The sequence below is a fragment of the Rhinolophus sinicus genome, chromosome 12 (assembly GCF_057876585.1).
Source record: "Rhinolophus sinicus isolate RSI-liver-muscle chromosome 12, RSI-T2T, whole genome shotgun sequence".
Lineage (NCBI taxonomy): Eukaryota > Metazoa > Chordata > Mammalia > Chiroptera > Rhinolophidae > Rhinolophus > Rhinolophus sinicus.
In genome coordinates, this window is record NC_142512.1 from 28,376,349 (window position 1) to 28,400,075 (window position 23,727).

General features: G+C 32.6%; 1 protein-coding gene across 1 annotated transcript in view; it reads right to left on the reverse strand.

The window, feature by feature from the left end:
- Positions 1-23,727, reverse strand: part of BRIP1 (BRCA1 interacting DNA helicase 1) — a 153,051-nt gene that overhangs the window by 62,645 nt on the left and 66,679 nt on the right. Inside the window, 1 exon segment of the mRNA XM_019732469.3 lies at positions 20,923-21,084. Coding sequence (XP_019588028.3) covers positions 20,923-21,084 — 162 coding nt within the window.

Genomic DNA, 23,727 nt, shown 5'->3' on the forward strand with positions numbered 1-23,727 from the left:
GAGATTAATTGCGAGCAAACAAACAAAACAAAACAAAACCAACTCATTTTCTATCCCTCTGTTAAAAGGCTAATAATTAAAGTAAACTAAAACGAGGTCAATGAACCTGCACTATTAGAATCTAAGGACTCTAGGTTGTGAGAAGAAAATGAATAAGAAGCAACCACTACAGTGTTTCCTAAAAGTTACTACTTTCAGGTATTGCCAACAGGAATCTGCTGTAAAACTTGAAGGTGAAACATAGCTAGGCAGAGGAAAGAGTGACTAACTGCCTGAGGGTTAAAGATGGCTGAATAGAGCAAACATGTGAGCTGGATATACAATTAAAATATCTGGATAATAAAAAACTCAGAGAATGGATTTTTCAGTAGACATAACACTATGAACACTTTCTGTATAATAAATTACCCACAACCTTAGTGACTTAAAATAATACCCACTTTTAAAAACAATTCTTTAAAAATTATGGTAAAATATACAAAACATAAAATTTACCATCTCAATCATTTTTAAGTGTATAGTTCTGCAGTGTTAACTATATTCACATTGTTGCATAACCTATCTCCAAAACTCTATTCATTGTGCAAAACTCCTCATTCCTCTCTCCCCAGCCTCTGGCAACTATCCTTCTAACTTTCTGTTGCTATAAATTTGACAACTCTAGGTACCCTATATAAATGGAATCATAATTTATTTCTATTTTTGTGATTGGCTAATTTCACTCAGCATAATGTCCTCCATGTTCATCCATGTTGTAGGATAAAAACAACAGCCATTTATTATCTCTCAGTTTCTGTAAATCACAAGTCTAAGCACAGCACAACTGGATTCTCTGTTCAGGGTCTCACTGGGCTAAAATTATGGTGTCTTGGGGGCTGCAGTTCTCATCTGGAACTTGGGGTTCTCTTCCAAGGTCAGTGGTTATTGGCAGAATTCACTTCCTACCAGCTGTAGGACTACTGCTCCCATTTTTCTGCTAGCTTTCCCCAGAACTGCTCTCAGCTCCTGTAGCCCACCTATAATTCCTTGCCACATGCCCCACCCCTCCCACTAGACAGTTCACAACATAGCTGTCTGCTTTCTTCCAGACCAGCTAGATTATGTCTTTCTGACTTCCTCTTCTGCAACCAACTGCAGAAAACTCTGCTTTTAAAGGGCTCATGTGATTAGATCAGGGCCAACTAGATAATCTCTCCCTATCTCAAGGTCAACTGATTTCATATGCAAAATCCCTTCACAGCAGTACCTAGATTAGTGTTTGAATAAATGGGGGAAGGAGTGTGTACACCAGGGACCAGGAATATTGGGGAGCCATCTCAGAATTCTGCCTACTGCACATATGCAGGTATGAAAATGCATGGCAGTTCAAGGCACTCATAATACCATGTTTCCCCGAAAATAAGACCTAGCCAGACCATCAACTGTAATGCATCTTTTGGAGCAAAAATTAATATAAGACCCAGTCTTATTTTACTATAATATAAGACTGTGTATAATATAATATAATATAATATAATATAATATAATATAATATAATATAATGTAAGACTGGGTCTTACATTAATTTTTGTTCCAAAAGACATATTAGAGCTTATGGTCTGGCTAGGTCTTATTTTCAGGGAAAATGGTACAATGTAACTGTAAAAAAGGTAAGCATAGGATGGGAGCATGCTAGGAGTAAGGCTGAAAAATAACCAATGATTCTAGGTAATGCAAAGATTTTCGGCTTTATCTTTCAGAAAACAAGGAATTACTAAAGGTTTTAAACCTTTGGTATACTATTAGGGTCTGATGTACTTATTTTTCACTTTTGTGCATTTCTAACTACTTATAAAGATTGATATTTCACTTTTTTTTCTTAGAGGACTTCCAAACAATCAAATGAAAAACTTCTTTAGAAAAACATGATAAAACCCATTATATCGTGCAATTATCATATGGTTTACCTGAACTCTCTTATAATTCTAAGATAAATTATGGGATCTTACTGAAATTATTTTTCCTGTATCTTAAAACATTCAGCTATTTCAGTATCTTACAAATCAGTCCACCATTACCCATTATTATTCATCGATTATTCCAAATAATGCTAAAAAAACTAAAATAAGAAAACAGAAGAATGATGGAATCACCTAGAATGATGCAATAATACACTGCTATTGTTTTTTCTTCTTATTATGGTGCTCAAAGTACTGTATCATCTTTCCAGAAAGTACAAAAGAAAACTGAGGACACCATATTGCAGTCTGATTTCTGCTTTCAATGAACAGTATTGAGAAATGAAAATTTTCCATTTTCTGCCCATAATGGCAAAGAGAGAGAAATTAACAAAGGAAGATGTTTCCTCCTTATCAAATGAATAAGACAAATGAAAAGAGAAAGAGCAGCAGTCCAACTCTAGCGACAATGGTGAAATTGGATGGTGTAAGTGAAATCTCAGCCTATGAATCTTCAGATAACAATATTCTAGATAAAAGTTCTCAAATTTAAGAACTGATGTATCTAAAGACAAAAAGGAACCATGGCATTCTCATCGAGTTAATTATTCTTCACCACACAATATTTTGATACAACATTAACCATATCTTCCCCACTCATTGTTGCTAAAAAGATATGTAACATTACTATTTGATCTTTTATGATATTTGCACAGAAAAATTTACCTGACACAAAGAGATTTTGTTATGTCTGAAATCTTGTCGAAGTTTCTAATAATGTTGGGGTTTTTTCTTTATTTCTTTATTCTTACTTTTATAAATTATTCCTACAAAGATGTAAAAACATAAAAAAGAAGAATGACACATAGTTATGACTATTTTTCCTGGTATATTGAGGGATAAGCAGGAGAACAACATGATCAAGATGGAGAAAACATTGTCAGGAAGACTGGAGGGATAAAGACCATTAACAATAATTTAGTTTCAAGATGAGGACCAAACCAAAGTACTGGCAGTAGAAATAGTAAACATTTAATAAAGGAAGGAGAAGCCACAGACTGAGAGAAGTATACGCAAAACACATCTGATAAAGGACTACTATCCAAAATATACAAAGAACTCCTAAAATTCAACAATAAGAAAACAAACAACCTGATTGAAACATGGGCCAAAGACTTGAACAATTACCTCACCAAAAATATACAGATGGACAATAAGCATATGAAAAGATGGTCCACGTCTTATGTCATCAGGAAACTGCAAACCAAAACAGCAATGAGATACCACTACACAGTTATTAGAATGGCCAAAATCCAAAACACTGACAACACCAAATGCTGACAAGAATGTGGCTACAAAATGATACAGACACTTTGCAAGTTTGGCCATTTCTTATAAAATTAAACATACTCTTACCATACGATCCAGCAATTGCTCTCCTTGGTGTTTACCCATATGGGTTAAAAACTTATATCCACACAAAAACCTGTATATGGATGTTTACAGCAGATTTATTCATAATTGCCAAAACATGGAAGCAACCGAAGTGTCCTTCAGTAGGTAAATGAATAAATGATGGTACATCCAGACAATGGAATAGTATTCAGCACTTAAAAAAAATGAGCCATCAAGCCATGAAAAGACATGGAGGAACCTTAAATGTATATCACTAAGTAAAAGAAGCTAATCTGAAAAGGCTACATATGGTATGATTCCAACTGTATGTGACATTCTGGAAAAGGCTAAACTACAAGACAGTAAAAAGACCCATGGTTGCTAAGGTTTGGGGGGAGGGAGGAATGAACAGGTGGAGAACAAGAAGATTTTTTAGGGCAGTGAAACTACTCTGTATGATACTATAATGGTGGATACATGTCAGTATACATTTATAAAAAACTCATAGAATGTACAACACCAAGAGTGACCCTAATGTAAACTATGGACTTCAGGTGATATAAGTTCATTGAGTGTAATATGTTTACCAAGGAGGTTGATAATGTCAGAGGAATGCATGTGTGGGGACAGGGGATATATGGGAGCTCTCTGAACTGTCCACTCAACTTTACTGTGAACCTAAAATTGCTCTAAAAAATAAAGTCTATATTTTTTTAAACAGACCCATGAACTATAGGTCATTTCCAACAATGAGCTCTTATCTGTAGAATCTTTCCTTGATGGTATTTTTCCCTTCGCAATCTGTCATGTTACCAAGACTTCCTAGTTATACCATCTTCAAGCTATTATTATTTAAGCCAGTCAAATGAGACAAATTTTATTTCTAAAAACTCAGAAATAGTACTTTGTACCAAGGCAAATACCAATGCATTGGTATGAGCTCTAATCATTCATTCACCATGTTCTATAGAAATTGCTGTATCTTCTGAAGAGTTTTAAAATGTGGTAATCCTTGAGTCTCTGGCAACTTAAAATTGAAGGCAAGAGATTGAGAGAATTTCATCTGTAGTTTGCATATCGTATATTCGAGAATATTCAATTCTAGTATAAAAGACAAGAAACCAAATGGATGGGTAAAACTCATAAGATGTTTACACCATAGAAGTTGGAAACCTGTAAGACATATTAAACAGATAAAATAAGTACTGAATGTATTTATAAACATAAATGAAAAGGAATAATATTCCACTAAATATTCAAGATACATTATGTATATACGAACCTCCAAATATTCAAGATATATTAAATATATCTGAGGCATATAAAACACTCAATGTTCATGAAATATTCATTCAGCCATCTATCATAGCCCACGTATACTTTGCCCAGGAAAAGCAAATAAAATCCACAGTTGCTCAGCAGGCTAATTGGTGGGCTACAGCTGTGACCAAATGCATTTGCCCCTACATTTCTCTAATAAAGTGTGTATTAGCCTTGAGCACTTTCCATCTATTGGGCCACTTTGCTCAAACCTCAATCCTAGTCTCTGTAAACACACTATCTGCAAGGAAAGCTGATGTGTTAAAGAGAGAAATCTGTATCTCAGGATTTAGGTAATGTGGTCCTTCCACCCATTTGTACCCAATCCTAAAATGTGTTTACTCTCAACTCTTTCCCTTTTCTTAGTGTATGTTTTAAATTAATTTAATAAACTATGTGATTCAAGCATCTTAATTTGGTCTGTCAGCTTCTCTTTTCCATTACCTCTAGGATAGCCTATCTGATAAGTGTATTTGGAGGATACCATTTCATCAAGGTCACTATTACGAAGATTAACTATAGATGGACATTAAAGATTGTAACCAAGATGAATGCCTGGAGCCTCAAGTTTGTCTAGCCCATATCAAGTTCAAATAAAGTGCTTTCATATGGAATGTGCAGTAAATTAATCAAAAGTTAAAGTTAACTAACTTGCCTGCCATTTCCCCCAAAGTGCTTTCCATATCTTTCATCCATGAAAAATGTAGTTTAGAACCAAGGATAGGGAATGGAGGATGCACAGACAGTTTCTAGATTTATTACTTGTTCTTTGCCTCTTCAAACTAGATTACCAGGCCAGATTTCCTTCACTCTAGTTTAATATTAACTTCCCTGCTCTTATTATCCCTAAAATTTTCACTTAAAAAATTATAATCAATCTATTTCTACAAAGCTTTTTTGGAGCCACATGTGGCACAAATGTATGTATGTTATTTACAGATAAAAGGTATGAATGACTGTATACATGCATACACACACACAAAAACAAAACAAAGCAAAAAATTGGTTAAATAGCTACTTTCTAATTACTATTTTTCAGAATATTTCATCACTCAAAGTAGCTTTTAAGCATACCCCTTCAGAGTAGCTGTTATATTTATCTACCTTCCTAAGGATAACAGTTTAGCTCACAAAGCCAAATATGAAAAGCCAATATAAATACTGACATACCAATATATACGTACATGTACACATGTGCATATTGTTCTAAATAAAAATAATAGATCAAATTAATATTTATCAGGTGAATTGTGTTTCGCATATCAAGCTCTAGAATGCTATTATGAAGACAGCACAGGACTAGAAAAATCAAGAGTTCTAAGGTGAGTGTTTTCACTAATTAAACATATGACCTTGTCCAGGCCATTTGAATTATCTACCAAGAATGTAGTATGTGCCCAATAAATGTTTGTCAAATGAATAAATTAATAAAGGAATGAACAAATAAATGAATATAGTTTAATAAAAAAGAACAGAAGTTCTCTCAGAGATGTAGAACCTCCCTAACACAATCCCAAAGGCCTCAATACCATGAAGATTCTTTCTACTTAACACTGTAGAAAATTTTCCTTAAGCGGGCTCAGTTTCACTTAAAATAAGGCAAATCCATTATCTATAGAAACTTCAAGTGTCTAAGAAAAAAATGAAAAACGTTTTAAATGGAACACTTTGGTTTCTCCCTTAAATTAAATGCAATATAGCTTAAAAATGAAAACATCAAACTACGTGGCACTCAAATTTCACAACATACAAATTTAATATTAAACAATGCTTATAAAAATCATACAGAATAAACAGAAACATTTGCATTTTATTCCTTATTTGACATTCAGTGGTAAATGCGATATGCTCCCTCAGGGAAAATGGTTCATGCATTTTATTCATAAAGATGTAAAAGAAAATTAAGAGTCTACAAGGTACAAATAAAAAGATCCAACTTGCTACTTTGGTACCAGAGTCTTTTTACAAAATGATTTAATGGAAACATTTCTATCCATAAAAGCTGTTTGGAAACTCCTACCCATAAAAATGATCTGTCACAGTTGTAAAGCAGTGGTGCTACTAGTTAAATGACAATAGAGAGTCAAAGTCAAATTTATCTTAGTGGAAGAATGGTATTCTTCACAAAATGACTATAATTTGTAGTAACTTTAGAAGGGTCTGAAAGAAATGTGTGGGAAAAAAATTCTAGAACGACAACTTTCTCACTTTTATCCTTACACAAAAATTGCAATTTATAACAAAAGGAAATTTGTTTAATTTTTTTCAGGGAAAGAGTAAAGTTTGGAGTAAATCACCCATTCTAATTATCTAGACACACAGGGAGAAATATTTACCATTGAAATGTGTGGTATGAATACTTTAGACTTTTATGTTTCTTTTATGAAAATCTGCAACCTTCTGTCCAGTCTTGCCCTTAAATTCTTTCACACAAGCTAAGCTAAACTTCATGGTTATAAAAATATTTTTTACGACTTTGCTAATGCTATCCTTAGTCTAGAAAGCTATACTCCTCACTCCCTATCTACCATTAGAAATCTACCCACCTTTTTGATTAACACCCATTTAAATACAATCTCCTCTAAGAAGCATCCCTGTTTCATTCAATCAAATGTGGCCTCTTCCTACTCTTAACTCTGTATAAAGTTTCCTTTATCTCCCTAATGATTAAAGAATTTATCAACTACCATAGGGATTTGCATACATACATATTCTTTATTATTATTATTATTTATTATTTTTATTGGGGAATATTGGGGAACAGTGTGTTTTTCCAGGACCCATCAGCTCCATGTCAAGTCATTTTTCAATCTAGTCGTGGAGGGCGCAGTTCACTGGCCCATGTGGGACTCGAACCGGCGACTTTGGTGTTATGAGCAACGTGCACTAACCACTGAGCCAAACGACTGCCTGTGCACCTGTATTTTATACAACTACCAACCTGAAATCTTGAAGAGATAACTTGTTATTTTTGAATCTTCAACAGGGCTTAGCATAGTCCTTTACACAGAGTACACATTTAGTAACTATTTCCTCAATGGATTGAATAAATAAAAATAAAAGTGAAGCTACTAGATTTCCCAGAAAAAAATTTGAAATTTAATGTAATCAAAGTTCTCAACATAAATAATTTCGTGTTTTAAAGAAATCCAATTAAGGATATTAAAAGTTCCTTCTAAAAATAAACACTAATAGGCAGAATTAGAATGTATTGAACAATGGCACAAATCAGAGGGATGCTACTGTGTTTCCCTGAAAATAAGACCTAGCCGGACCATCAGCTCTAATGCGTCTTTTGGAGCAAAAATTAATATAAGACCCAGTCTTATTTTACTATAAGACCAGCTATAATAGAATAGAATAGGACAGGATACCAGGTATAACATAATATAATACCAGGTATATAACATAACATAATATAATATAATACCAGGTATAATATAGTATAAAATATATAATGTAATATAATATAATATAATACCAGGTCTTATATTACTTTTTGCTCCAAATGACACATTAGAGCTGATGGTCTGGCTAGGTCTTATTTTTGGGCAAACAGTAGTTTATAGATCTAAAATATCTCTGATTTTAGGCCGGCCCGGTGGCTCAGGCGGTTAAAGCTCCATGCTCCTAACTCTGAAGGCTGCCGGTTTGATTCCCACATAGGCCAGTGGGCTCTCAACCACAAGGTTGCCAGTTCAATTCCTCAACTCCCGCAAGGGACAGTGGGCTGCGCCCCCTACAACTAGAAACAGCAACTGGACCTGGAGCTGAGCTGCGCCTTCCACAACTAAGACTGAAAGGTCCACAACTAAGACTGAAAGGACAACAACTTGAAGCTGAACGGCACCCTCCACAACTAAGATTGAAAGGACAACAACTTGACCTGGAAAAAGGGCCTAGAAGTACACACTGTTCCCCAATAAAGTCCTGTTCCCTTTGCCCAAAAAAATCTTAAAAAAAAAAAAAAATTAATTAAATATTTCTGATTTTTAGATACAATAAGAAAGACTTGAAACAAGAAGAGTTAATATTCAATCATTTATGTGTTCATTCAACATGCATCTATGAAGAACTTACTATGTGCCAGTCATGATGCCTTTTCTACTTGACTATGTTTCATGAATGTCATTTCACTTTAATTAATTCATCTTCTCTGCATAAGCCAAAGTAGTAAATCTTTATCCCAATGATTCTTCTTGACCCTTTTTTTTTGCCCTGACAAAAATTTAACCCTGTGTAGGAAGAAGTCTAAGATGGCCCCCAAGATTCGTGCCCTCTGCACACACCGCATACTGTATATAACTCCCTCCCTTGGGTATAAGATGGGATAAATGTAAATAAGATTTCCCTTCCATGATTAGGTTATATATTATGTAGCAAAGGTGAAGGGATTTTGCAGATGTGATTAAGGTCCAACTGATTCTGAGCTAATCAAAGGGACATTATCCTGGGTGGACCTGGCTTAATTAGGTGAATGCCCTTAAAAGACAGACTACCCTCTTGAAAGTCACCCTGTTGGCTTTGAAAAAGTAAGCTGCCATGTGGTTAAGAGAACAGCTTTAATCACATGAGGGCAGCCTCTGAGAGCTAAGACATGGTTCCAGCCAAAAGCCTGTAAGAAACTGGGTACCTCAGTCCTACAGCCATAAGGAGATAAATTCTGCCAACAAACTAAGGGCACTTGGAAGCTAATCTTTCTCTAGTCAGGCCTCTAATGAGACTGCAAGCTCAGCTGACACCTGATAGCCCTGTGAGATCATGAGGAGAAAACCCACCTAAGGCATACACAAACTCCTGACTCGACGAAAGACTGAGATAATAAGTGTATGTTGCTTTAAGGTGCTAAATTTGTGATAATTTGTTATGCAACAATAAAAATTTAATAAAACCCTTCTACTTATATTTCAATCTTGGTTCCAAATTTTCCCCTGAAATAAGTTCTAATGTAAGGTCTCACGCCTTCTGCATGTCCAATGTCAAGCCCCTCCAAAATGAAAAATAGATGACATGATACATTTAAAAACCCCAGTCACCGTACTGTGTAACAGCTGACAATGATACGGATGAAAGACTTATGTGTTGGTTTGATCTTTTAAATTATATCTATGTTCCGAAACTCAGTTGAAAGTACATTTTTAAAAATAAAATTTGGCCTTCTACTTTCAGCTCTGATACGTAAAGAACTTGGAAGTCATCACGCCCATCTGACATCGAGAACAAAATCTGAACAAACTGAAAAATCAAAGACTTTCCTTGGACATGTCAGAGAATTGAGGTCACAGACAAACTGCCACCCTGAAATCTGGAAAGACAGATGAATACAGAGAATCACAGTGCAGGTCTGCTTATTGGGAACAGAAGCCACTAGAACCATAAATTGGTAGGAACACTCAAATGATAATTCTGATGAATTGCTGGAGGGACAGTGTATACTAGTACAAAAGTGAGAAATTCCTAGAGGCAGTAATCTTAAGGGTCCCTCACATTTTTATACATATTACCTTCAGGAACCCCAGGAGGTTCTCACAGTAAAGAGTCAAGAAAAACCCTCCTGTTCCCAGCAGGGGGGAGGAAAAAGTAACCACTTTGAAAAACACTCAAGGCATTCCCCATAACAAAGGCCAATCTCCCAAAGGAAGAAGACTTTGCCAGAGCCTTACCTGAATTGGGGAAAAGGAAAATTATCTGAATTCCAGAACCCTCTATTTTTTCTGTCTCACCAAGGAGATGAGTTAAGAGCTAAGAAACACATGTGAATGTCACAGCCCAGGGACATATGATTAAGTCTCATATCATAGATGTCTCAATCATAGAATTAGAGGATGCTGCCCCTTCTTACATCACCTCAACAGGGCTCCAGGATAATGACACTAGATTACAACTGAGAGAGTTGCAAGGTTTGGACTCTATTTAAGAATGAATTTTTAGGGACACTAGGTAGTAACTAAAATCCATGTGAAGAATTAAAAAATTAAAGCACTGGTAAAATAACAACATAGCATATGTAAATATAAAAAAAAGTATAAATCTATTTTATGTTTGCAACTTTTTGTCTCCTATCTGATTTAAAAGACAACTGCATAAAGCAGTAATTATAAACCTGTATTGATGAACATATAATTGTATAAATATACAATTTTTATTACAATAATAGCAGAAGGAAAGTGGAACATGATACAACTATATAGGATCAAATATTGAAATACTGAAATACTGAAATATCAAATATTGAAATTAAGTTAGCATCAATCAAAACTACATTGTTATAAATTAAGATGTTTATTAAAATTTCCAGGGCAACCATTAAGAAAATAACTAAAAAATATATCATAAAAGAAACTCAAGGAAATTAAAACAGCACATTAGAAAAATATCTATTTAACACATACACAAAAAAGCAGCAATGTAGGAATGGGGGAAGATGACATGAACAAAACAAATAGCAAAGTGGTAGATGTAAAAACTACCTTGTCAATAATTGCGTGAAATGTAAACACTCAAGTTAAAAGGCAGAGATTAACAGAATAGATTTTTTTTAAATGACCCAACTATACGTCTACAAAAGACACCCTTTAAATTCAAAGATACGAAGATTTATCCATAAAAAAGAATGTACATCCCACAACATAGATGAACCTTGAAAACATTATGCTCTGTGAAGAAGCCACACACAAAAGGCCATATATTGTATGATTCCATTTATATGAAGAGTCCAATAGATTTGTGGTTATCAGAAGTTAAGGGGAGGTAGGGGGTGGGAAGTGACTGCTACCAAGAATAAGGGGTTTCTTTTTGGGGTGAAGAAAATGTTCTGGAATTAGACAACAATGGTGGTTGTACAACTTTGTAAATATACTAAAAACTACTGAATTCTTTATTTTAAAAGGGTGAATTATCTGGTATGTGAATTATATCTCAAAACATAGTTTCTTTGTAAGAACAGAAAGGAAGAAGACCAATTTAAGATTAAAAAAATTTTTTTAAAGAAGAGAAATAATCAGAGGGCTTCCCAAATTTTCAAAAATTCAAGATTTTGAAAAATATAACAAGAATCAAACTAAGTAATTAGATACTAGAAACTAGCTTAAAATTATGAATTAAAAAAGAAAAATTTTCTCCTCTATGCTAGAATATTGATTTTTAGAGGCACTGTCATTGTTTTAAGCATTTTTTTGATTGTGAAGATATAGCTGCTTGCAGTATCACACCAAATTTTCAAAACTTCCCATGTCTTTAATTTTAATGCTTCATGATAAATGAACTTTTTTAGTATGGTAATCACCTACATATGGAAAAAACACAACAACCCAATAACCCATATATTGTGGATCTTTTCAAACTCATAGAGTACAATCACGACATGAAAACTATCCCAAAGTAACATTTAAGTATGCAATGCTTATTATAATAAACCACTGTTCTTAATTTTACTTAAATTTTCATTTATTTAGAAAATATATGTTTACTATGAAGCAATGTTACAACTGTCATTTTTAAGATTTTTTTTATTGTTAGAAGATGGTGAATATACACTAAAAAGTGTTGTTTGTGGTAAAAATCAATAGCAGTGCTAGCAAAAAAAAAAATCTGAAAATGAGTATCAGAACTGATACTCACAGGGTATCACAGCATATAAGAAAGTAAAAATTACTTAGAAATATAAGAAGCTCTTAAACAAGGTTAAGATAAAAACCATTAGTGTTTATGTTGCCAATCTGTCTACATTAAGATGTAGAAAAGTCTGGTGTGTCTTATCAAAGACAAAGTATCCAATGAAAAGTGCTAATGCCTATAAACTTTAGTTGATTCATCATCATAACTGCTCTTTCTATGGAAGCTGTTTACAATGTTATTATAATTAGATATGCTTTAGAATTATGAATTATATGTTTATAACACAATAATATTTTATCAATTGTGCCTGTTACATCGTAATTATGGAATGATATCTAATATTAGATGTTAATAGCATTCTGATCTTAAAGTTGTCATCAATATAAACATATTATTCATAACATAAAACCAGAATTTCATTATTTTGTTTGGCATTTTGAAATCTTTAAACATCTTTCCCTTCTTATTTTTTTCTGGCTGATAATTTGCTTTAGCTGAACTCTTGCCTACCTTTCGTACCTACATTATTAAAACATTCCAGGCTTCATGAAGGTGAAGTAGCAACTTGTTGGGAATGTAAACTATAACATAACATTGATTACCTAAAAACTCACGGCATTTAAACTTGTGTAAACAATTCTAAGCATTCGCTTTACACTGAATTTAAACTATATTTGAACATATAGATTTTCATATCAAAAAGCTAATTTTTTCAGCTATTTAATTAGAATACTAGCTGACCTAATGAAAGGCAGAATATATTTGTTTATGCACTTAGGGAAAAGTGGTAAGGGCACTGTTTGATTGTTGGTTTAACCACCTAATTTTACTGAAGGAGGCAAAAACATTCCACAATATAGACACCATATTTCTGTGTGGGAAGATCTGATATTATCCTTTCCAGATAAACATAATTTAATGAAATTTTAATCAGATTTGCAATGAGAATTTGTAATTCTTCTGCTTTGTCTGTGCTAGCAATTTGCTATTTAAAAAAGCAAGTTTATTGTGTTATAATTTATATATGTAACAAAATATACCCATTTTAAGTGAACAGTTCAATGAGTTTTCACAAATACATGTACCCAAGAAACTCCCACTATATCAAAATATGAAACATTTACATTTACAAAAAGTTCCTTTGTGCCCTGTTATGGGCTGAGCTGTTTTCCCCCAAAATTGATAATGTTGAAACCCTAACCTCCATCCAATACCTGAGAATGTGACTGTATTTGGAGATAAGGTCATTGAAGAGGTGATTTTAGTTTTTATGTTTTAGCTTTTATGTTTAGATACATGATCAATTTAGAGTAAATTTTTGTGTAAGGTTATAAGGTATATTTTTGAGTTCCGAGTTAATTTTTGTATAAGGTTATGAGGTGTCAGTATTCATTTTATCCCATATGACTCTAGAAGTATTCCATTTCTTCTCTATTAAATTACCTTGGCATCTTTGTCAAAAACCAATTCACCATATAATATATATGTATATACACACACACACATACACACACGGACCTTTTCCTGAACCTTATTTTGTTCCACTGATATATATAACTATCCTTATACCCATACCTAACTGTCTTGATTCCTGTAGCTTTACAGTAAATCTTGAAACCAGATATTTAAGACTTCCACTTTGTTTTTACTTTTTCTAAATTAAAAAAAAATCTATGTGATTTATATTTTTGTGTGAATTATAGAATCATGTCAATTTCTTTAAAAAAAATAGCCTGTTGGAATTATTACTAAGATTGGCTTGACTATATAGATCAACTTCAAGAGAATAGACACCTTAATACTGGGACTTCCAACTTGTGAACATGGTATCTCTACATTTATGTAGATTTTATATATAGGCTTTAATTTCTGTCAGCAATGTTTTGTACTTTTTAGTGTTTGGGTCATGCATATCATGCAAATAACTTCATGATTTTTAATGCTATTTTAATTGGTATTACTTTAAAATATAAGAGTTCATTATTATTATAGACATATAATGTGTTTATGTATATTGACATTCTTAGACTGAGAGCTTGCTACATTCAGTTATTAATTTTAATGGTTGTTTTGTAGATACCTTTTTCTAAGATTTTCTAAGTGCAAAATCATGATGTCTGAACAGAAACAACTTTATTTCATCTCTTCAAATCTTTATAACTTTTACTTCCTTTTCTTGCCTAACTGTACGGGATAAAGTACAATGCTGAACAGGAAGTACAGGCATGTGCCACATAATGAGGTTTCAGTCAATGATGGATCAAATATACGACAGTGGTCCCATGAGATTATAACAATGCTGAAAAATTCCTAGCGTTTAGTGACATCGCAGCCAATGTAACGTCATAGCTCAATTCATTACTCAGGTATTTGTGGTGATGCTGGTGGAAACAAAAGTACTGTGCTGCCAGTCATATAAAAGTACAGCACACACAACTATGTACAGTACATAATACTTGATAATGATAATAATTATGTTATTGGTTTATATATTTACTATACTTTTTATCATTATTTTAGAATGTATTCTTTCTACTTTTACAAAAAAAGTTTGCTATAAAATACTATTCCAAGTTACACTAGCAGCAGCCTCATACATCTCCTGTTTACTGTGTTGATTGCATAATTTTTTTTTTGCTTGATTTAATCTTGTGTTGTTGGTGCAGTAACATGCTGCACAGGCTTATAGCCTATGAGCAATAGGCTCTACCATACAGCCTAGGTGTATTGCAGGCTATACCCTCTAGGTGTGTAAAGGTATACTCTGATGTTCACAGGTTAACAAAATTGCCTAACAATGCATATCTCAGAACATATTCCTGTTGTTAAGCAGTGCATGAATGTAATAAGAACTGACATCTGTTCCTTATTCCTGAACGTAGGCAAAAAAGCATTTAGTCTTACAATATTAAGCAGGATGTTAGCTGTAAGTTTCTCTTAAATTCCCTTTATCAGGTTGTTCTTTGTTTACTAAGAGTTTATATCATGAATTGGCATTAAATTTTGTAAAATGCTTTATCAGCACTTTTTTAGATGAACATGTGGTTTTTTTAATTTATCCTGTTGATGTGGTGAATTATAATAGTTGGTTTTTGAAGACTAAACTACCATTGGCTTCCCAGGATAAAACCCACTGGTTATGATGTATGATCCTTTTTATATTAATGGATTAAATTTACCAATTTTTTGTTAATGACTTTTAGATCTCTGTGAGTCTAGTTTTGTTTTCTTGTAATGCCTTGTTTGGCTTTGGTATCAGAGCTCTGCTTGCCTGATGAGGTGGGAAGTGCTTTCTTTTCCTCTATTTTCTGAGTTTGTGTAGTACTGATACTTTTTCTTGATAGAATTCATCAATGAAGACATCTGAACCTACACTTTTCTTTGCTGAAAGGATTTTATTTCATATTACCACTTCAATTTGTTCAACAGATATGTTATTTGAATTACCTGATTATTGTTGAGTCAATTTTGATAACCTGTGCCTTTCAAGGAACTTGTGTATTTCATATAAGTTGTTTAACTGCCTAGCAGAAAGTTGTTGAAAATATTCTTTTATTATTTTTTTAATTCAACAGAACCTGTAACGATGTTCTCTTGTACTTCTTATTATTGGTCATTTTTCTTCCCTTTTTATCTTGACTGGTCTTGCTTGATTTTATTAATTTTATTAACACATTCTAATAATCAGTACAGATCTTCATTTCATTGATTTGTTTCTATTATTTCTCAATTTTCTATTTTATTGAATTTTGTTCTTCATTATTTCCTTTCCTCTATTTACTTGTTTATTTTCCTCTTTAGAGATAAGGTGGAAACACATTATGATTTTAAGATCTTTTTTCTTTCTAACAAGCATTAAAAGTTAACATTTTCCCTCTAACTTCAGGTACACTGCATAAATTATGATACTTTGTATTTCTATTATTACTCAATTCAAATATTTTAAGAAATTATGGCTAAAAATTTCCCAAATATGATGAAAGAAATGAATTTACAAATCCCAGAAGCTTAATGAAGTCCAATTAGGATAAATCAAAAGTGACCCACACAAAGACACTTTATAAATTAAACTGTCAAAAGACAGAGGAAAAAAAGTAAGCATGAGACAAGCAACTCATCACATACAAAGGATCCTCAATAAGATCATAAGCTCATTTCTCATCAGAAACCTTGGGAGGCCAGAAAGCAATGGGAATATATATAAAGTGCTAAAGAAATAAGCTAATAAACAAGAATTCAATATCTGGCAAAAAAACTGTCCTTCAAAAATGAGGGAGAAATTATGCAGATAAACAAAAGCTGAGAAAGTTCATTACACTAGACCTGCCCTATAAGAGATGCTAAAGGGAGTCCTTCATTTTGAAATGAAGAGGATACTAGACTTATGGGGGAATCATTTCATAAGTTATATAAATGTCTAATCACTATGCTGTATACCTGAAATTAATATAATATTAAACGTCTACTGTAATTGAAAAATATTAGAATTAAAAGACTATAAAAAAACAAAAATATAATAAAAAAACACTAAAGGATACTACACAGTAAATTAAAATTGTATACTGATATAAAAATCTCCAATAAAGGTAAATATTAACATGAGCAAATATGAAGCCACTATAAATGTAATTTCAGTTTGCAACTCTATTTTTAATTTTCTACAGGATTTAAAAGGCAAATGCACAAAAAATTATTATAAATTTGTAATCAGGCACACATGTATAAATAAGTAGTATGTGACATCAATAACATAAAGGGGGAGTGAAGTGGTTTACGAGTGGAGTTTTTGTATACAAATGAAGTTAAGTTGGTATCAATTCAAATCAGATTCTTATAACTTTAGAGAGTTATGGGTAATCCCAATGATAACCACAAAGAAAACATCTATTAAATATACATGAAAGAAAATGAAAAATTAATATATATAACTACAAAAAAATCAACTAAACAAGAAAGAAGGCAGTGATGAGAAAATGAGACATAAAAGTTGTAAGACATACAAAAATTAAATAACAAAATAGCTGAAGTCTCTTATCATTTATTACTTTAAACATAAACAGATTACACTCTCCAATCAAAAGACAGACATTGGCAGAATAGAGTAAAAACAAAACACGGTCCAACTTTATGTTGAGTACAAGACATTTACTTAGGTCTAAATATGTGAAGATTAACAGTGGAAGGATGAAAAAGAAATTCCATTCAAATGGTAACAGAAAGAGAGGTGGGGTACCTTTACTAATAACAGACAAAACAGACTAAGTAAAAAATTGTTACAAGGGACAAAGCATACCATATATTGATAAATGGGTCAATTCATTAAGAATATATAACAATTATAAACATATGCACCAATATTAGAGCCCCCAAATATATGAAGCAAACAACAGTAGAGTTGAAGGAAGAAACTGAAAATTCTACAATAATTGATGGTTTCAATATTCCACTTTCAATAATCAATAGAAATTCAATAGAGATAAGTAAGGAAATAGGACTTGAACAGCACTATAAATCAAATACACCTAATAAGTAAATATAACAACACTCAACAACAGAGTACACGTTTTTGCCAAATGCACATGCAATATTTTCCAGGAGAGACCATATGTTAATTCACAAAACAATTCTTAATAAATTTAAAAAGATTGTAATCTATAAAATGTCTTTTTCGATTGCATATGGAATAAAACTAGAAATCCATGACAGAAGGAAACCACAAAATTCACAAATGTTAGGAAATCAAACAAACACTTTTTAAATAACCAGTAGGTCAAAGAAGAAATCACAAGAGGAATTAGAAAGTACCTTTGGAAATACGAAAATAAAAACACATTTCAAAACTTATGGGATGCAAAGAAAGCAGTCCTAAGAGGTCAATTTATTGCTGTAATCACACACTTAAAAAAACAAAAAAGAGAAAGATCTCAAACCAGTAATTTAATTTTATACCTTAAGGTATTAGAACAGAAGAGCAAATAAAACTGACAGAAGAAAATAATAAAGATTACAGAAGAGATAAATGAAATAAAGAATAGAAAAAAATCAACAAAACCAAAAGTTGGTTCTTTGAAAAGATCAACAAAATTGATAAACCTTTCATCAGATTGACTAAGAAAAAAAAGGGAAAGACTCAACTTACCAAACACACTAAAGAAAGTGGGGAAATTACTACCAATTTTACAGAAATAAGGATTATAAAAGAATATTATGAACAATTGTATGCCACCAAAATGGATAACCTAGATAAAAATGGACAAATTCCTAGAAATGCACATCTACAAAAACTGATTCATGAAAAGATAGAAAATCTAAATAGATTCAAAACTAGTAAGGAGATTGACTCAGTAATCAAAAATACTCCAACAAAGAAAATCCCTGGACCAGGTGGCTTCACTGGTGAATTCTATCAAACATTTAAAGAATTAACACCAATCTTACTCAAACTCTTCCAAAAAATTGAAGAGTAGAGAATACTTACTATCGTATTCTATGAAGCTAGTATCACCCTGATAGCAAAGACAGGTAAAGACACTACAAAGAAAACTAAAGACCAATATTCCTTATGAATATTGATGCAAAAATCCTCAACAAAATGCTAGCAAACCAAATTTAACAACATACTAAAAGGATTATGCACAAATGACCAATTGGGATTTATTTTCAATATGCAAGAGTGGTTCAACATACAGAAATCAATTAATAAAATACACAACATTAACAGAATGAAGGACCAAAAAACCACCATGATCATCAATAAAATGCAGAAAAAACACTAATGACAAAAAATGATCAATAAACTAGAAATGGAAAGAAACTTCCTCAACATGATATAGCAATATATGAAAAACCAAAAGCCAACATTACACTAAATGGAACATGGGTGCCATCCTGTACCACCTCTTCTCAACATAATAGTGGAAGTTCTATCCAGAGTAAGCAGGCAAGAGAAATAAAAGGCATCTAAATTGGTAAGGAAGAAGTAAAATGATCTTTGCTGGCAGACGATATGGTCTTATAAATAGAAAACCTTAAAAAACTTCTAGAGCAAATAATAAATTCAGCAAAGTTGCAGGATATAAAATGAATACACAAAAATCAGTTCCATTTCCATACAACAGTAGTGAACAACTCAAAAAGGAAATTAAGAAAACAATTTCATTTGTAATAGCATTAAAAACAATACTTAGGAATAAATTTAACCAAGGAGATGAAAGATTTCTACACTGAAAACTACAAAACACCGCTGAAAAAATTTAAACAAGATATATATAAATGAAAAGAAACACCATGTTCATAAATTGGAAGACATTATTAGGAAAATACTACATAACAAAATGCAGATTCAATGCGATTCCAACAGCATTCTTTTGCAGAAACAGAAAAACCCATCCTAAAAGCATAAGGAATCTTGAGGAACTCCAAGTAGCCAAAAACAATCTTGAAAATGAACAAAGTTGGAGGATTCACACTTCTTGATTTCAAAACTAATGCAAAGCTAAAGTAATCAAACAGTAACTGCATAATGACATATACAGACAAGGGAATAGAACAGAAAGTCCAGAAATAACCCCTTACATATATGGTCACCGGATTTTAAACAAGGGTACCAAGGCCATTCAACAAATGGTGATGGGAAGACAAGATATCCACACAGACAAAAATGGAGTGGGTCCATACCTTACACCATATACAAAAATTATCTCGAAATGGATTAACTATCGAAATGTAACCATTAAACTATTAAACCCTTAGAAAAAACATAGGGGAAAATCTTCATGGCAATGATTTCTTGGTTATGACACCGAAAGCACATATAACAAAAGAAAAAATAGAAAATTGAACTTCATCAAAATTTAAAACTTTTGTGCATCAAAGGACACTATCAACAGAATGAAAAGGCAACTCACATGATGGGAGACAATACTTATAAAGCATATATAAGGGATTGATATCTAAAATATATAAATAACTTCTATAATTAAACAGTAACAAAAAAACCTATTCAAATATGAAGAAAGAACATGAATAGTCATTTCTCCAAAGAAGATATACAAATGGCCGATAAGCATATGAAACATCACTAGCCATTAGAAGGATGCAAATCAAAACCACAGGGAGATACCACTGCATATGTATTAGGATGGCTATTACCCAAAAAACAAAATAAATAAACGTTGGCAAGGATGTGAAGAAAATAAAAACCTTTGTGCATTAATAGTGGGAATCTAAAATTGTACAGTCACTGTGGAAAACAGTATGTCAGTTCCTCAAAAAGTTATACAGAATTACTATATGACACAGAAATTTCATTTCTAGGTACATATCCAAATGAATTGAAAGCAGGGGTCAAGCAGATAATTGTATACTAATGTTATTGGCAGCATTATTCACAACAGCCAAAAGGTGGAAACAACCTGTGACCATCAACAGATGAACTGATAAACAAAATTTGGTGTGTGTGTGGGTATGTACTTAGTCTTTTAGACTTTCAAGTAAAACAGAGATAGAATAATTAGGAAGTGTCTTAATAAATAATTAAAACCATATATAATGTTTAGAAAACTATAATTCTGTTGCTATTGATCCTATGAAGCTTATCATGGTAATTCCACGTGATTTTTTATAGGCAAAAGAAACAAAAATATTCCCTTACCTTGTAAGATGGCAAGAAACACAAAATTCCTTGGCTCACAGTCTGGCATACAGATAACAAAAGTGCTCCCACTTCATCCTGGAACTCAAATGTTTCTGTGTGCTGGAAGGTAGCGCAGAGATTCCGACCCTTGGGGCCGGACCCAATGGTGCCAACCCAAACCTGGAATATAAATGTCACTTTTACAGTTATGCATAAACTAGGCAGGCAAATTAGCATTTAGTTGAAAGCCTTAATTACATATATGTCAAAAGAAGATAAAGAAACAAGTTTAGAGGACATTTATTTTAAAATCATTGGTTTTTTTTCTATTACCTTTATATACTTACATATAGATTTAACTTATAGAAGTTTTAGGCAGACTACTGAATTCTCTTAGGATGAAAGCAAAATGGATTTTACTGGTATAATTTGCTATAGGTAAAAGTGTCTAAGACTCAAGTATGACAGAAACAACTCTTGCACAAATTCACTGGTGTTCAAAAATCTACAGTCACAGAAAATCAGACCCACCAAATTTTATAGTTCTGTGCAATTCTTCTACGTTCATACAGAATCTAGCCTTATTATAGCTAATTTGACTAAGAGAAAGAACAAACTTTATTAGTAATCTATAGACAATACAAACACTTCAGATTGCCAAAAACTGTATTAGTCCTATATTTTGAAATGATATATGAGACTGAAGTACATTTTGCAAGATGACATCTGATGGATACCTGTTTAACCAACTTTTACCTAAATGATCAACTAGTAATAAGACAAACTGATATTATGTGTTTCCTGATATAATGCAATGAGAAGTAACAAAACCACCTATATAGAGTTCTTACCAAACAGTTTAACCTGAATTTTATCATGGGCAAACAATCAGATAAATCCAAGTAATGAGACATTGCTCAAGACAACCGGTGACTTGAATTCTTTAATAAATATCATGAAAGACAGGAAAAAAGGACAAAAAAAAAAACTGTTAAAAGACTAAAAAAAACATGAAAATCAAATGTAATATATAATACTTGTTTGGATGCTGCATTAAGAATAAGAAAAATAAACAGGTTAAAAGACATTTTGGGAGTAACTGGAAAAATAAATATTGACTCTATTGTATCAATATTAAATTTCTTGGGTATGACCATGGTATTGTGGTTATATAGGATTATGTACTGGCTCTTAGGAGAGAAAGGCTAAACTAATTAAGGGCAAAGTGTCATGGTGTTTACAAATTACGTTTTTTATCTTTATTAAGTTTATTGGGGTGACATTGGTTAGTAAAATCATATAGGTCTCAAGTGTACATTTCTATAATTCATCATTTATATACTGCATTGTATATTCACCACCCAGTCAGTTCTCTTTCCATCACCGTGTATTTGACCCCCTTTACTCTCTTCTACTATCCTCCCCCTCCTCGCTTACCCTCTGGTAACTACTAAACTGTTGTCTGTGTCTATGAGTTTTTGTTTGTTTGTTTGTCTTGTTCCTTTGTTGCTTTCAGTTTTACATCCCACATATGAGTGAACTCCTATGGTTTTTGACTTTTTCTGTCTGACTTATTTCGCTTACTATGATAATCTCAAAATCTATCCCTGTTGTCACAAATGGCAGTATTTCATCTTTTCTTATGGCCGAGAAATATTCCATTATATGTGTGTACATCATCTTTGAGATCCCAGAAATAAATCCACATATATATGGGAAGATAATTTTCTACAAAGGAGCCAAAGACATATTATGAAGAAAAGAAAGCCTCTTCAGTAAATAATTCTGGGAAAACTGGAAAGCCACATTCAAAAGAATGAAACTAGACTATCTGTCACCGTATACCAAAATTAACTCAAAATGGATCAAAGACCTAAATATCAGACTTGAAACAATAAACTGCATAGAAAAAAAGCCTAGGTGCTAAATTTATGGACCTTGTGTCCAGAGAGGTTTTTATAAATTTGACCATAAAGGCAAGGGAAGTAAAAGCTAAAATAAATTAAGGGACTATATCGAACTAAAAAGTTTCTGCAAAGCAAAAAAAGAAAAGAACCATCAACAAAACAAAGAGACAATCAACCAAAAGGGAGAAGATATTGTAAACGACACCTCTGATAAGGGGCTAATATCCAACATATATAAAGCACTCATACAACTCAACAACAAAAAACAAACAATCCAATTAAAAAGTGAGCAGAGCAGCTGAACAGACACTTCTCCCAAGACGACATACAAATGGCCAACAGATATATGACTAAATGCTCAACTTTACTAGCTATCAGGGAAATGCAAATCGAAATCACAGTGAGATACCACCTCACACCTGTAAGAATGGCTATTATGAACAAGACAAGTAGTAACAAATGTTGGAGAGGTTGTGGAGAAAAAGGAACTCTCATACACTGCTGGTGGGAATGTATATTGGTACAGCCACTATGGAAAATGGTATGGAGGTTCCTCAAAATATTAAGAATAGAATTACCATACGACCCAGCAATCCCCCTTCTGGGTATCTATCCAAAAACCTGAAAATGTATCCATAAAGATATATGTAGACCTATGTTCATTGCAGCATTACTCAAGGTAGCCAAGACATGGAAACAACCAGAGTATCCTTCGATAGATGATTGGATAAATTGCTTTTTAATAGTTTATCCAAAAATGTGCAACATATATTACACATACGTATATTGCATACACACATATATAACGTAATTTTTAACATTTCGCAATATTCCTCTTTTCTTTCGTATATATACATATGCAAAATTTAACAATTGATGAATCTAGGTGAGGAGTGTAAGATGTTCACTATATTAA